The following is a 13119-nucleotide window of genomic DNA, read 5'->3' on the forward strand; positions in this document are numbered from 1 at the left end:
ATGAGATACAGCAGGCCCTAAAACAATTGCCGCATGGCAAAGCACCAGGCAACGATGGACTGCCTATTGAATACTATAGCATGTTCCCGACTCAAACACAAACCCCATATCTAGAGATGCTGACGGAGGCGCTAGAGCGTGGACAATTACCAGACACATGCCGTGAAGCGCTGATAGCAGTGCTACCTAAGCCGGGGAGAGACCCATTGGATGTACGTTCATATAGACCACTATCACTACTGAACACAGACTGTAAGCTACTCGGTAAACTGCTAGCCAACCGTTTGCTCCCATGTATGCCGGACCTGATACATCACGACCAGGCTGGATTTATACCTGGCCGGAGCACATTTAGCAATATCCGAAACTTATTGCGCCTTATGGCGAACTCACGAACGGATGACTATGCTCAAGTGGCAGTATCACTGGACATAGAAAAAGCATTTGACACGCTGGGTTGGCCCTTCTTGATGGAGACGTTGCGCCGTATGGGCTTCGGTCGAACATTCATCAGATGGATAGAGGTACTCTACACTAACCCTTCTGCAAGAGTCAAAACGGGCGACACGATTTCGCAACCGTTTAAAATAGAGAGAGGAACCAGGCAGGGCTGCCCATTATCCCCGCTTTTATTCGCCCTCGCAATCGAACCCTTAGCAGCTCACCTACGAGCGGTAGCCCCTGCATGGGGCATCCGAGACGACCACACACACCGTATAGTGTCGCTATATGCAGACGATGCACTTATTTTCTTACGAGATCACCAAAAATCCCTACCTGAAGTGCTGAAGTTACTGCACAGGTTTGGCACGTTGGCCGGACTCAAGGTAAATTGGTCTAAGTCGTGCATATTCCCTATGTGTCCTGTCCCTGAAGCACACAGATTATCCTCCAACCCTGGCGAACTGAAATGGTGTTACACCACTTTCAAATACTTGGGTGTAAACATATATCACGACGCACGAGATCTCAGGGACGGCAACTTGGGGCAGGCGATTCGATCCATTAGAGGCTCCCTGCCCTTCTGGTGCTCACTCCCTCTATCACCATTGGGCAGAGTAGCCATAGCGAAGATGGTGATCCTGCCCCGATTGTTGTACTTCTTCATGGCCCTCCCACTGACTCTCCCAGCCTCTTTCTTTAAACCTCTGAATAGCCTATTAATAAATCTCATATGGGGCAACGGCAGACGCCGAGTGGCACTAACAAAATTATACCACCCACTAACAATGGGTGGAATGGGAGCGCCTAGATTCGAAATGTACTACGCAGCTTCCCAGTTACAATGGATCTCATCCTGGCTAAGCCGTCCAGACGGAGCTGAATCACAGATGATCCACTCGTCTTTGGGGAACAGGGGCTTAATACAATACTTGATGAATCGCGAATCCCCCAAACACCCACGCAACATACTACTGAAAATTGCGCACTGGATATGGGGCCACCATGTGATCATGAACAATAAAACACCACAATATTCCCCCAGGCTTCCATTTTTGGCCATCTCGAAAATAGCCAACATAGCAGCTAGAGTTGGCCTGAACAGTTGGTCAGAAAAGGGAATACGCACCATCGGCGACATCTATAGTGAAGGACGCCTCCTAACTTTCAATACACTAATTGATAAATATGAACTGGGGCGCGGAAGCTTTATAGCATATGGAGCTGTACGCCAGACACTAAGGTTTTGCTGGGGCAATGAAAACTCAGAACCAAATATCTCCCCTAGATTGCATGAGTTGCTAGGTAGCATAGAAGATTCAATAAATGTGTCAAGAGCATACATAATCTTAACTTCTTGCGCTGAAGATAAACAAGTACAATCAAAGAACAAGTGGGATGCAGTGCTAGCAGAGCCTCTACCACAACCCGCTTGGAATCAGGCGTTGACAATGACAAAAGAAGTATCACGCAACCCGCGTTTTCGTTATACCCAGTTTAATTATTTACATCAAACATATTTATCACCTCATCGAATAACCCGTATTTTCCCCCACTCAAAGCAAACATGCCCTAGATGCGCCACTCCCGAAGCCACCTTTTACCACATGACCTGGGAATGCCCCCCAATCCGGAAAGTATGGGAAGACATAATAGTACTGCTTGTTGATTGGACAGCTGTTGAAATGTCCCCCACCCCGGAGCTGTGTTTGCTGGGTGTAGGTCCAAGCCTTAAAAGACGGAAACAAACCCTAAGATGCATAGCGCTGGCACTGGTGTTGTACAGACGCCTCATAGCCATGCACTGGAAGGCACCAGCCGCGCCGAGCATTGAACAATGGCGATCGGAGCTGCGGCGTCGGGCCAGGGCCGAAGCCGACACGCTTCAGCTCCTATCAACAAAGGGTGTTCTGGTCAAAGGTCTTGACACCTGGAACTCTTTCGTAGCAATAATAGAAAGAAAAGATGACGAACGCCCGCCCTGAACGATCCCCCCAACGAACATTAAAATCTGCATTTTATAGTCCTAAATAGCTGTAACCCCCCAGTGATAGCGCGCAACCACCCTTCATCAGGCTCGAATCAGAATGTCAAATAGAGGAAGGCGGACAGGAGCTGGGAGAGACAACATGAAATTGTATAACCTAACAGGCGGTAACCAACTAGCAATAACACCAGCACACAAAGGGACGCATGACCCAATGCTCGCGCGCGTGCCTTCCTTTCCTCCTCTGCCCCCGCTTCCTCCGTCTTGGGGGCCCCCCCCGGCCTTTATCCCCCCCCACAGTATTTCCCCTCTTTCTCTTTCTTTCTTTTCTCTTTTCTGTTTTTTTTTTTTTTTTTTTTTTTTTTTTTTCTTTCTTTCCAATGCAACAGGATGCTTTAATATGATGCCCAGTCAGGACTATTCCCCCCCCTGCTCCAGCCCGTGGCAACACGTTCTCTCTGGCAGTGGCGCGGAAGTGGGCGAAGTACAACATAGCCCAGTCATGGTACATAAGCCGTCTAGGGTGATGTGATGAACGAACCTGTTGCAAATGTTATTCTTATTGACAGCTTTCACTTGTGTAATTTTGTTGTGTGATAATAAATAATAAAAACACATTTAAAAAAAAAAAAAGAGAAATCGCTGATGACACATGGGATCAAATCTGGAGGAGAGCCATCAAATTGTCTATGTGCACAACAACACTGGGACATCGCATACAGGCTTCTGACAAAATGGTAGCTTCGCTCCGCAAGGTTCAAGGCAATCTATGGGGAGTCTGAATTGTGCCAGAAGGGGAAGTGGGGAGGGAGGCACACTCTTTCATGTATGGTTTACATGCACACAAATGAAAGCTTTTTGTTGTGAGGTGTTGTCCCACATCAGGGCCATCGCAGGAGTAGTCTTAACACTTCGGCCCCTGGTCCTTTTGTTGTGAGACTCTGGTGAGGACACTATCTTCCCAGTGACTACTTCTCTAGGGCATCTAATTTCACATCTACTACTTGCAACTTCCCTGTCTGTTGCTCAAAAATGGAAGCAACCAGCACCTCATCTGAAAAACAGGAGGTGGGGTAAAGTTTGTTTTTTCCATGGAGAAGTTATCAGACACTATTCACAACAAAATATATACATTTGATTGAACATGGCTTCCGTTTATTAGGTAAATGGAGAGGACCCACATGGAGGGCAGATACCCAGTGTTTCTGTTTGACATTTTGAGGTGCTACCAACTTTGAGACCTCTCCTCATCATTGCATACCAACTGCGACCCAAACAGACACCAATTCCACTATGGGACAATTTTATCTGCAAGTTCCCCGATATAACGGAATGTTTCATGCTAAACAGCTTGTGTTGATGTAACCGGTGATATGGTAATACACAAGTTATTTTTGGCTTTCTGAATTGTGGTGTTTCATGACTGGAAAGTGATATGTGGGCATCTGTCTGCGTGCCTGTCCTCGTCCATATGTTGAAAATGAATATAAAGTGTTTAAAAAACAAGACCTCCTCTAATGGATTTCGGTACTTTTAAGAATAACATGTCTGATGTGCTGCACGCATTGTAACTTTCAAAATTATATATTTTTTCCCTTTGGAAAATGAATTGTGTAGCACACAATACAGAGCACACAAAACGGCCCCAATATATATATATATATATTTTGAACATTTTTTAGAGTCCCAATATGTAGGAAGTTGGCTCTGTTTATACTATTTCAAAGTAAGAAATAGCGTGCACAGAGTCCAAGGGTTCCCCTTAGAGGCAGGATAGTGCCAAAAAGGATAATTCTAATGCTCTATTTTGTGGTAGTGTGGTCGAGCAGTAGGCTTATCAGAGGGTAGTGTTAAGCATTTGTTGTACACACACAGGCAATAAATGAGGAACACACACTCAAAGACTTACTCCAGGCCAATAGGTTTTTATATAGAAAAATATATTTTCTTAGTTTATTTTAAGAACCACAGGTTCAAGATTTACAAGTAATACTTCAAACGAAAGGTATTTCACTCAGGTATTCTAGGAACTTTGAATATTCACAATAGCATGTACAGTTTTGGCAAAAATGGCAATAAGCTATTTTAAAAGTGGACACAGTGTAAAAATCAACAGTTCCTGGGGGAAGTAAGTAAATGTTAAGTTCACAGGTAAGTAAAACACTTACAGGGTTCAAAGTTGGATCCAAGGTAGCCCACCATTGGGGGTTCAAGGCAACCCCAAAGTTACCACACCAGCAGCTCAGGGCCGGTCAGGTGCAGAGGTCAAAGAGGTGCCCAACAACACATAGGCTTCAATGGAGAACAGGGGTGCTCAGGTTCCAGTGTGCCAGCAGGTAAGTACTCCCACCTCGGAGGGCAGACCAGGGGGGTTTTGTGGGGCACCGGGGGGGGGACACAAGCAGGCACAGAAAGTACACCCTCAGCGGCACAGGGGCGGCCGGGTGCAGAGTGCAAACAGGCATCTGGTTTTGTATTGAAAGCAATGGGGAGACCCGGGGGTCTCTTCAACGATGCAGGCAGGCATGGGGGGCTCCTCCGGGTAGCCACCACCTGGGCTAGGCAGAGGGTCGCCTGGGGGTTGCTCCTGCACTGGAGTTCGGTTCCTTCCGGTCCTGGGGCTGCGGGTGCAGTGTTGATTCCAGGCGTCGGGTCCCTTGTTACAGGCAGTCGCTGTCAGGGGGAGCCTCTGGATTTCCTCTGCAGGCTTCGCTGTTGGGGCTCGGGGGGGGGGGGTCAACTCTGGCTACTCACGGGCTCGCAGTCGCCGGGGAGTCCTCCCTGTAGTGTTGGTTTTCTGCAGGTCGAGCCGGGGGCGTCGGGTGTAGAGTAGTAAGTCTCACGCTTCCAGCGGGAAACGCAAAGTCCTTGAAGTTGTTTCTTTGTTGCAAGAAAGATACAGATGGTTGAACAGAGCCGCTGTTCACGGGAGTTTCGTGGTCCTTGGGTGCAGGGCAATCCTCTGAGGCTTCAGAGGTCGCTGGTCCCTGTTGGATGTGTTGCTGTTTTCTTCGAAGTTGGGAGACACGCTGGTAGGGCTGGGGCCAAAGCAGTTGTCACTGTTTTCACTGCAGGGCTTCAGGTCAGCAGTCCTTCTTCTTTAGGTTGCAGGAATCTAGCTTCCTAGGTTCTGGGATGCCCCTAAATACTGAATTTAGGGGGGTGTTTAGGTCTGGGAGGGCAGTAGCCAATGGCTACTGTCCTGGAGGGTGGCTACTCCCTCTTTGTGCCTCCTCCCTTTGGGGAGGGGGGCACATCCCTAATCCTATTGGGGGAATCCTCCAAAATCAAGATGGAGGATTTCTAAAGGCAGGGGTCACCTCAGCTCAGGACACCTTAGGTGACTCCTCCTTGTTTTTCTCATCATCTCCCCTGGACTTGCCGCCAAAAGTGAGGGCTGTGTCCAGGGGGCGGGCATCTCCACTAGCTGAAGTGCCCTGGGGCATGGTAACACGAAGCTTGAGCCTTTGAGGCTCAATGCTAGGTGTTACAGTTCCTGCAGGGGGGAGGTGTTAAGCATCTCCACTCAGTGCAGGCTTTTGTTTCTGGCCTCAGAGCGCACAAAGGCTCACGCCCCATGAGGTCAGAAACTCGTCTCTCAGCAGCAGGCTGGCACAGACCAGTCAGTCCTGCACTGAAGGATTGGGCAAAATACAGGGGGCATCTTAGAGATGCCCTCTCTGTGCATTTTTTAATAAATCCAACACTGGCTTCAGTGTGGGTTTATTATTCTGAGAAGTTAGATACCAAACTTCCCAGTATTCAGTGTAGCCATTATGGAGCTGTGGAGTTCGTTTTTGACAAACTCCCAGACCATATACTTAATATGGCCACACTGTACTTACAATGTCTAAGACTTAGACACTGTAGGGGCATATTGCTCATGCAGCTATGCCCTCACCTGTGGTATAGTGCACCCTGCCTTAGGGCTGTAAGGCCTGCTAGAGGGGTGACTTACCAATGCCACAGGCAGTATTTTGTGTGCATGGCACCCTGAGGGGGATGCCATGTCGACTTTGCCTTTTTCTCCCCACCAACACACACAATCTGCAATGGCAGTGTGCATGTGTTAGGTGAGGGGTCCTTAAGGGTGGCACAACACATGCTGTAGCCCTTAGAGACCTTCCCTGGTCACAGGGCCCTTGGTACCACTGGTACCTTTTACAAGGGACTTATCTGTGTGCCAGGGGTGTGCCAATTGTGGAGACAAGGCGATTTTCCATTGCTTTAGAAGTGCACATGGCCCAAGGGGGTTCTGGGTGCATGGTGAATAATGATATGGTCCACTCTATCCTGCTTTATCTTAGGCGTGTTCTACAGAGAAGGTCATGATAAAACAAAAATGCTAATTTCTTGACTTTAAACAACTAGGAACTCCTCCACAAGTGTCCACCAAATTTCAAATTTGCAACCAAAGATCATTTGGAGGAAGCTATTTGGTAGATGCAGAACTAAAAAACTTCTTATATTAATGGTAACGTTTCTCACAGAACAGTGCAATGAAACACTAGGAGAAGCACTATGGCCCTAATACACAGGGTGGGACGCTGTCTTCCAACAGCAAACCATAGAGCAACCAGTACCTAACTTTAGTCTGCAAAGGAGAAAACTGCATGCTCTGAAAAGGGATAGAGCTGCAAATGGAGAAACTGTTCCTCTACACATACCAGGCTAGGGAATTGCAGAGAACATACCAGATCACTTAATGTACACCGCTTTCAAATTGCACACTGAACCCTACAAAGAGGTCTAAAGGGCACTGGCATTGTTCCATCTATACTCGGTCTGTTCTGTAAACATGACATCAGTATTGGAGTTTTCTGCATGGGACAGACATTCTACATACGACAGAATAAGTACTATTTCACCACCGGCTGGCGGCCAACCTTCAAACAGCTACAGACATACTCCTGATATTTGTGCCTGCAAGACAGAAGTGTTCGAGAGAAGAGCAAGCTCAGTATCTGTATAGTTCGATACTCCCCAAAGACACCCTCGAAGTATCAATTTCGAATCTCTAAATCACACACTACAGAGAAGGCGAAAGCAGAAGCAAATAAGACACAAACCCCAGGTGAGATGTTAGGAAAGACAGACGAGAAAGACAAAGAAAGAGCACGAAAATCAGCAGAAGTGAAAACTAAGTGTGGAGACCTACTCAGGGAGACGGGAGAGGGCTCAGGACATAGTACGACCCAGGAGAACATAGACAGAAAAGGTAACAGTATGTTAGCGAGTCATTCACAAGAGGGAGAGAGTTCCATTTCACTCGCCCACTCTTAGGGCCAGATGTAGGAAACGTTTTGCATGGCGCAAACTGCGAAATTCGCAGTTTGCACCATGCAAAACACGCATCGCGATGCACATTCCCATTTTGCGAGTCGGTACCGATTCGCAAAATGGGGATGGGACTCGCAAATAGGAAGGGGTGTTCCCCTTCCTATTTGCGATTCGCATCGCTATGCAGAATTGCTTTGTGACCGCGAACACGGTCGCAAAGCAATGCGCAGTTAGCACCCATGTGAAGTGGGTGCTAACCCATTCGCAAAAGGGAAGGGGACCCCTTCCCCTTTGTGAATGGCTCTAAAAATGTTTTTTCAGAGCAGGCAGTGGTCCTATGGACCACTGCCTGTTCTGAAAAAATGAAACCAAATGGTTTCATTTTCACGAGTGTATCGCAACTCGTTTTCCTTTAAGGAAAACAGGCTGCAATACCAAAAAAGAAAAACTGCTTTATTGAAAAAGCACTCACAGACATGGTAGTCTGCTGTCTCCAGCAGGCCACCATCCCTGTGAGTGCAGGGAATCGCAAGGGGGTCGCAAATTGTGACCCACCTCATTAATATTAATGAGGTGGGTCTTAGCGACCCCCTTGCGATTTGCAGATGGTGTCCGGGACACCATCCTGCATATGAGTCGCAATCCCATTTCTACCTACATCTGGCCCCAAGTCCCTCTTCCTCCATGGTAATGGCACACTACTCTGCACGGGTGTGGGGCCAGTGGATATCTGAACAGAATTCCTGTCTCTTAGAAATGTGAAGCCTATGTGAAACAGAGCCTCCGAACAGGCCCACCTCTTCTGGAGCTCTGATCCTACTCCAAAGGTTTTGGAAAGCATTCCTCTAATGGGCATCTTAGTTCTTCCAGTGCCCTGCGTTCCACACTTCAAATGACACGGATAGGACACCTTTCATTGTGTCTCAACAGAGAATTGTGAGTCAGTTGATGTTTGAAGCAGCAGCTGTGACTGCCTTCTTGTGCAGTACCAGGAATAAACGTTGGACACGTTATGCTTGCAATGCCTCTACTCCAAGAGAAGGTAAGGCTCAAGAAGACTCAGTGTCACAGTGACAAAGTGCAGTTACTCCTCCTGTGATTGAGGGCGATTTGCGGTTCAGGCCACCTAGGTCTGGGAAGCACTGCGGACAAAACATTAGGCTGCACCCTGAGGCACTAGCTACAGGAAGAAGCCGAAGACAGCTGTCCGGGTATATTTACGAACAGTGCCTAAGAGGCCGAGTTAGGTAGAAGACACTAAATACATTTTGGTCAACCCCCTGGAGCCACCTTCGTTGGAAGGGTTAATGAGAACTTAGTTACTGACCTTGTGTAATACTTGGTACCTTGGAGTAAGTTCTAGCACAATTCTCATTGCTGAATACCTGGCAACAAGCCCCAGTGAAAGCATCTTGAGAGGTCTCCTAGTGTCAAAACTTGACATGTGAACAGGGCACCAGAGAGCATCGCCCGCTCACTTAGTCCTGCTATCTTTCTGTCCACTGGGGTCTGTGTGTAGGGAGTTTTGCACATACTGATTTTCTTTGCTTGTAAATCCCTTTCCATTCTTGTTTGTGATTTTAAAAGACAATGGTTGACTGAGCTAAAGAAAATGTTAGGTGGTAAGGAATGTTAAGCCCTAAACACTAAAGGCAGGAGTTAGGAGTGCTACATTTCAGAGAAATGAAATCCATATTGCCTGAAATCTTCAAAAATACTAGAACTGCTGCACATAAAAACAGACGGGGAACTGACAGCAGTTGGGGGTAGCAAATTTCAGGCACTGATCATATTATTACAAAAAACCATGGCATCTGATTAAAACCAAAAGGCTAGTCAGTGGCATCCAAATCTCTTGGCCAGAAAGAAACAACTGGGAGAGCTGGGAGGCAGCAGGACGACTAGAATCAGAGTGCAGAAACAGGCTGACCGCACACATGTGCTTGAAATTCCTGAGGCAAACCTATGCTTTTACACAGGTACTCCTCGGACACCTGCTTGGATTTGAAATGAGAATCCATTAGTACAGAAGAAGAGCAACAGGACATTGAAGCATATTTTAACCAATCTATTGCAATACCATTTTCAGGCTGTCCATTAAACCCACTTTGTACTGTTCTGAAAGTTAAATGTGTTTGACCTCTACCTACCAAACCAGAAAGGAAGAAATGCTGCATTCCATAAACGTATTCTATCACAGTCTTTGCCCGATATCTCCCTACCCTCAAACAAACTGCAGATTTATGCTTCTCCACAGGTTCAAAAGCCAATCTATACCAAGTGGAAACTTCTTTTTCACTGAGGTGAAGCATAAACCTCTTTACCATGAGAAGTATGCTTCACTGTGGAGGATGAAGGTGGGGAAATGAAGCATTTGAGGAAAATGTGAAACCAAGATCACAATGACCACCCCATGAGGACATCCAGCTTCGTTAAAAAAAGTTATCTCCAGCGTTCTGATCAGTGCATGAAAAGTTATGCTAACTGTCGAACACGTACCTTAAAAATATTCTTTGCTTTCTTCTTAGGACTCACTTCAAAAACGATCTGTAAAAGAAAAAATTGGGGCACGTTCGTTTTCAGCGTGATTTAGCTCCACTGTGTGGTTACTGTAGCTTCCTGGTCCAATTGGTACAAATTTCCAGTCAGATGCTGGTCAACGTTTGTGTGAAAATTTAGGCCCAGGGCTGGCCTTTGGACACCAAGACAGCATGACCTATTCTGGTCTCTAGTTATCCTGTGGACCTATCTGGGCTGCTTCCATAAACAGGCAGTAGGTGAAAAATCATGGACTTTACAAAGCACAATGCAAATGCCTCAGTCAGAAATGTTATCTTAGGGAAACTGACAACTTTTCCCATGCAACAATTTATAAGAAATGTGCTAGCTTCTCAAAGTGCACATTCTGGCACCAGCAAAGCAGCTTGCTTCATCCTTCATAATTCTCATCAGCTGACTGACAGGATTGGATGAAAGAACCTCTATCCAAAGAGGAGCAGACACAGAAAATGACAGCAACATCTTGTGTGCGGATCAATGCTTGCACGCTTAATCCAGGCCTCAAAGCACTGGTTTCTTTGTCAGGAGAGTGACAAGGATGCCTTAACTGCAGCCTCTGGGAGGAGGCCTGTCACTGTGTCTCTCATGTGAATATTTTTCCTGCATAATTTTAAAGGAAGGAAGTAAAAAAATCTGAATATTTTCCTAATCTTCTTTTTCACTCTGTGGCCAAAGAAATAAGGAGGAAAAATAAAATTAACTAACTTAACGCTACTGATCAGACTGCAGCCAAAATGTTCACACAAAGGATGCCTGTAGGAAAGTTTGTGCCAAATGATTAATAAAGGCAGCTGATTTGTGGCTTCAACATCCATACTTTACAACATCCACCAAACATAACTGAAACAAAGTCATAAAAACCTCACCTTTCCTTCTTCCCTCGGGATAATGACATTTTCATAGCGGCTTCGGCACTGCTTCGAGGAGCGGTGGATGCGGCTGCAAGAGTTGACCACGTCACTAACAAGGTCCCAGTTGGCTGTGTGTGCTGGTGACACAATGGCAAGGTTCAAAGGTAGCTCCAACAGCTGCTTCACGGCCTGACAAGCAGAAAGGCAGAGAGATCAAGGTATGAAGAATGTGGGTGCAAAATGATGCTCAATGACCCTAAACGTGGCAAAAATACTGGTAATTAAAAACTGTATCAACCTAAGCACGACAGGAACAACTCATTTGAGTTAAAGGTTGGTTACCTAAAACTTGGATACAGTGCCATCATATTAAATTATATATTGTTTCTTTCCGATTTTTCTCATGATAGGCCAGTAGCCACCACTGAGCCTACTTACCAACAACTCAGAACAAACAGACCAACAGAAATCATCTGAACCATTCTAATGCATCAAGTGCAGCTCAAGCAAAAATACAGACCCAACCATGAGCTTTTTCAATAGGAGCTTGAAAACCGTATTCCAACTTTCAAAGCCCTATCTCTTGCCATGGCGATATTACAGCAAATGCTCATCAAATATCAAAACAGAAGTAACTGGCATCTCCTCCACTACCTTCTCAGCCATGATAACCAAGCCCTAATCAAAGGCCACACGTCCAATATATCCCAGGTTTCTTAGAGGCCTGGTTTATCTCATCTCTCTAGAAGTGATCTCTTGGGCCACAACACCGCCTTCTAACACAGAGTATAGGCCCAACACTAGATGGGAAGAGCACTGAGACACAGTGCATCTACAGACACACATGCTAGGAACTAGAAACACCCTTGTGGATGACCAGACTCTTCATATGCTAACATAGCATTGAACACTAACAATGGAATGTACAAGAAAAACACAAGTAAATTCTAGCTAACCTGGAATCATCGGGGTTCAACTAGCTTTTTTTCCCTGTCTCACACACAGGCAAGCCACAAACTAAGTGCAGTCTTTTGATAGGACATTAAAGTAAAAATTGGAGTTATAATCAAAACCTCAAATCTCTGTATCTAAAGAAACAAACTGCCTGGTGCATCGCAACCAGATAGCTCAGAGCAACATTTCCTTACACGCCAAATACTAGAAGAACAATCTCAGGCAATGATCAATCATTGCACAGGGCCATACTGTCAGGAAGCTCTTGGCTTGCTGAGGGCAGGCAATCCACTAGAGAAGCAATCTTGACAACTAGTATGGGGATTCTGTCTGATCAGATTATTTGTGCTGCTATGGATATAGCAGTAATAAGGAGAAGGGAGGCACACTGCCTCACATCCCAGCACTCAGCTGGCCCCAATGCAGTATGGTAAATGCAGTGCACTATGAAACCTACTTAACATAACACTTAAGTTTCGTCCTTGTTGGTGCAGTCAGTGCTGTGTTTCAGGATAATTGTCCTTCTTCAGTAGACAATAACAAGTCGTAGAGATACACAGTACGGGCTGCACTAGCAATGGAAGACTTTCATGTACTGCATTGACCACGATGCATCTGGGCTAATTATGTGCTGGTATGCCAGGCAGTGTGCTCCTGCCTCCTTTTGTGACTGGCTCTTTACTGTGTTGCTGGGCTGACAAGCTCTGGGATGCTCCTGTGCTCTGGGACTGGTATTAAACCGGAGAAGACTGTGACCAGCTCTACCAGCACCCTCAAATTTCACTTGATACTCTCTACTGAAGAAAGCCAACAATCCTGAAACACGTGTCCAGAGATACACAGCACTGGATGCAGCAACAGGGATGAATACTAAAGACTTTCAAGTGAAGTGAGTGTTATCATGCACTGCAATTACCCCAATGCATCTGAGCTACGTGTGTGCTGGTATGCCAAGCAGTTTGTTCCCTCCCACTTTTAGATGCAGCAGAATTGTCTGTCCAAAGACAGAGCCATGGAATCTCCTGGAGAGGAGACTTACAGATCTAG

General features: G+C 46.2%; 1 protein-coding gene across 8 annotated transcripts in view; it reads right to left on the reverse strand.

Annotated features, from left to right (window-relative positions):
* The window catches only part of EP400 (E1A binding protein p400), a 601391-nt gene that overhangs the window by 176764 nt on the left and 411508 nt on the right, over window positions 1-13119 (reverse strand). For 6 of the 8 annotated variants that reach the window (XM_069215336.1, XM_069215331.1, XM_069215335.1 and 3 more), the window contains 2 exons: window positions 11134-11307; window positions 10208-10255 (listed from right to left, as the gene is read on the reverse strand). In XM_069215336.1, the coding sequence (XP_069071437.1) occupies window positions 10208-10255; window positions 11134-11307 (222 nt within the window). The remainder of the gene's footprint in view (window positions 1-10207; window positions 10256-11133; window positions 11308-13119) is intronic. The other 2 variants (XM_069215337.1, XM_069215334.1) reach the window with 1 other exon arrangement.

Source organism: Pleurodeles waltl, chromosome 11 (genome assembly GCF_031143425.1).
Source record: "Pleurodeles waltl isolate 20211129_DDA chromosome 11, aPleWal1.hap1.20221129, whole genome shotgun sequence".
In the NCBI taxonomy this organism is placed as follows: domain Eukaryota; kingdom Metazoa; phylum Chordata; class Amphibia; order Caudata; family Salamandridae; genus Pleurodeles; species Pleurodeles waltl.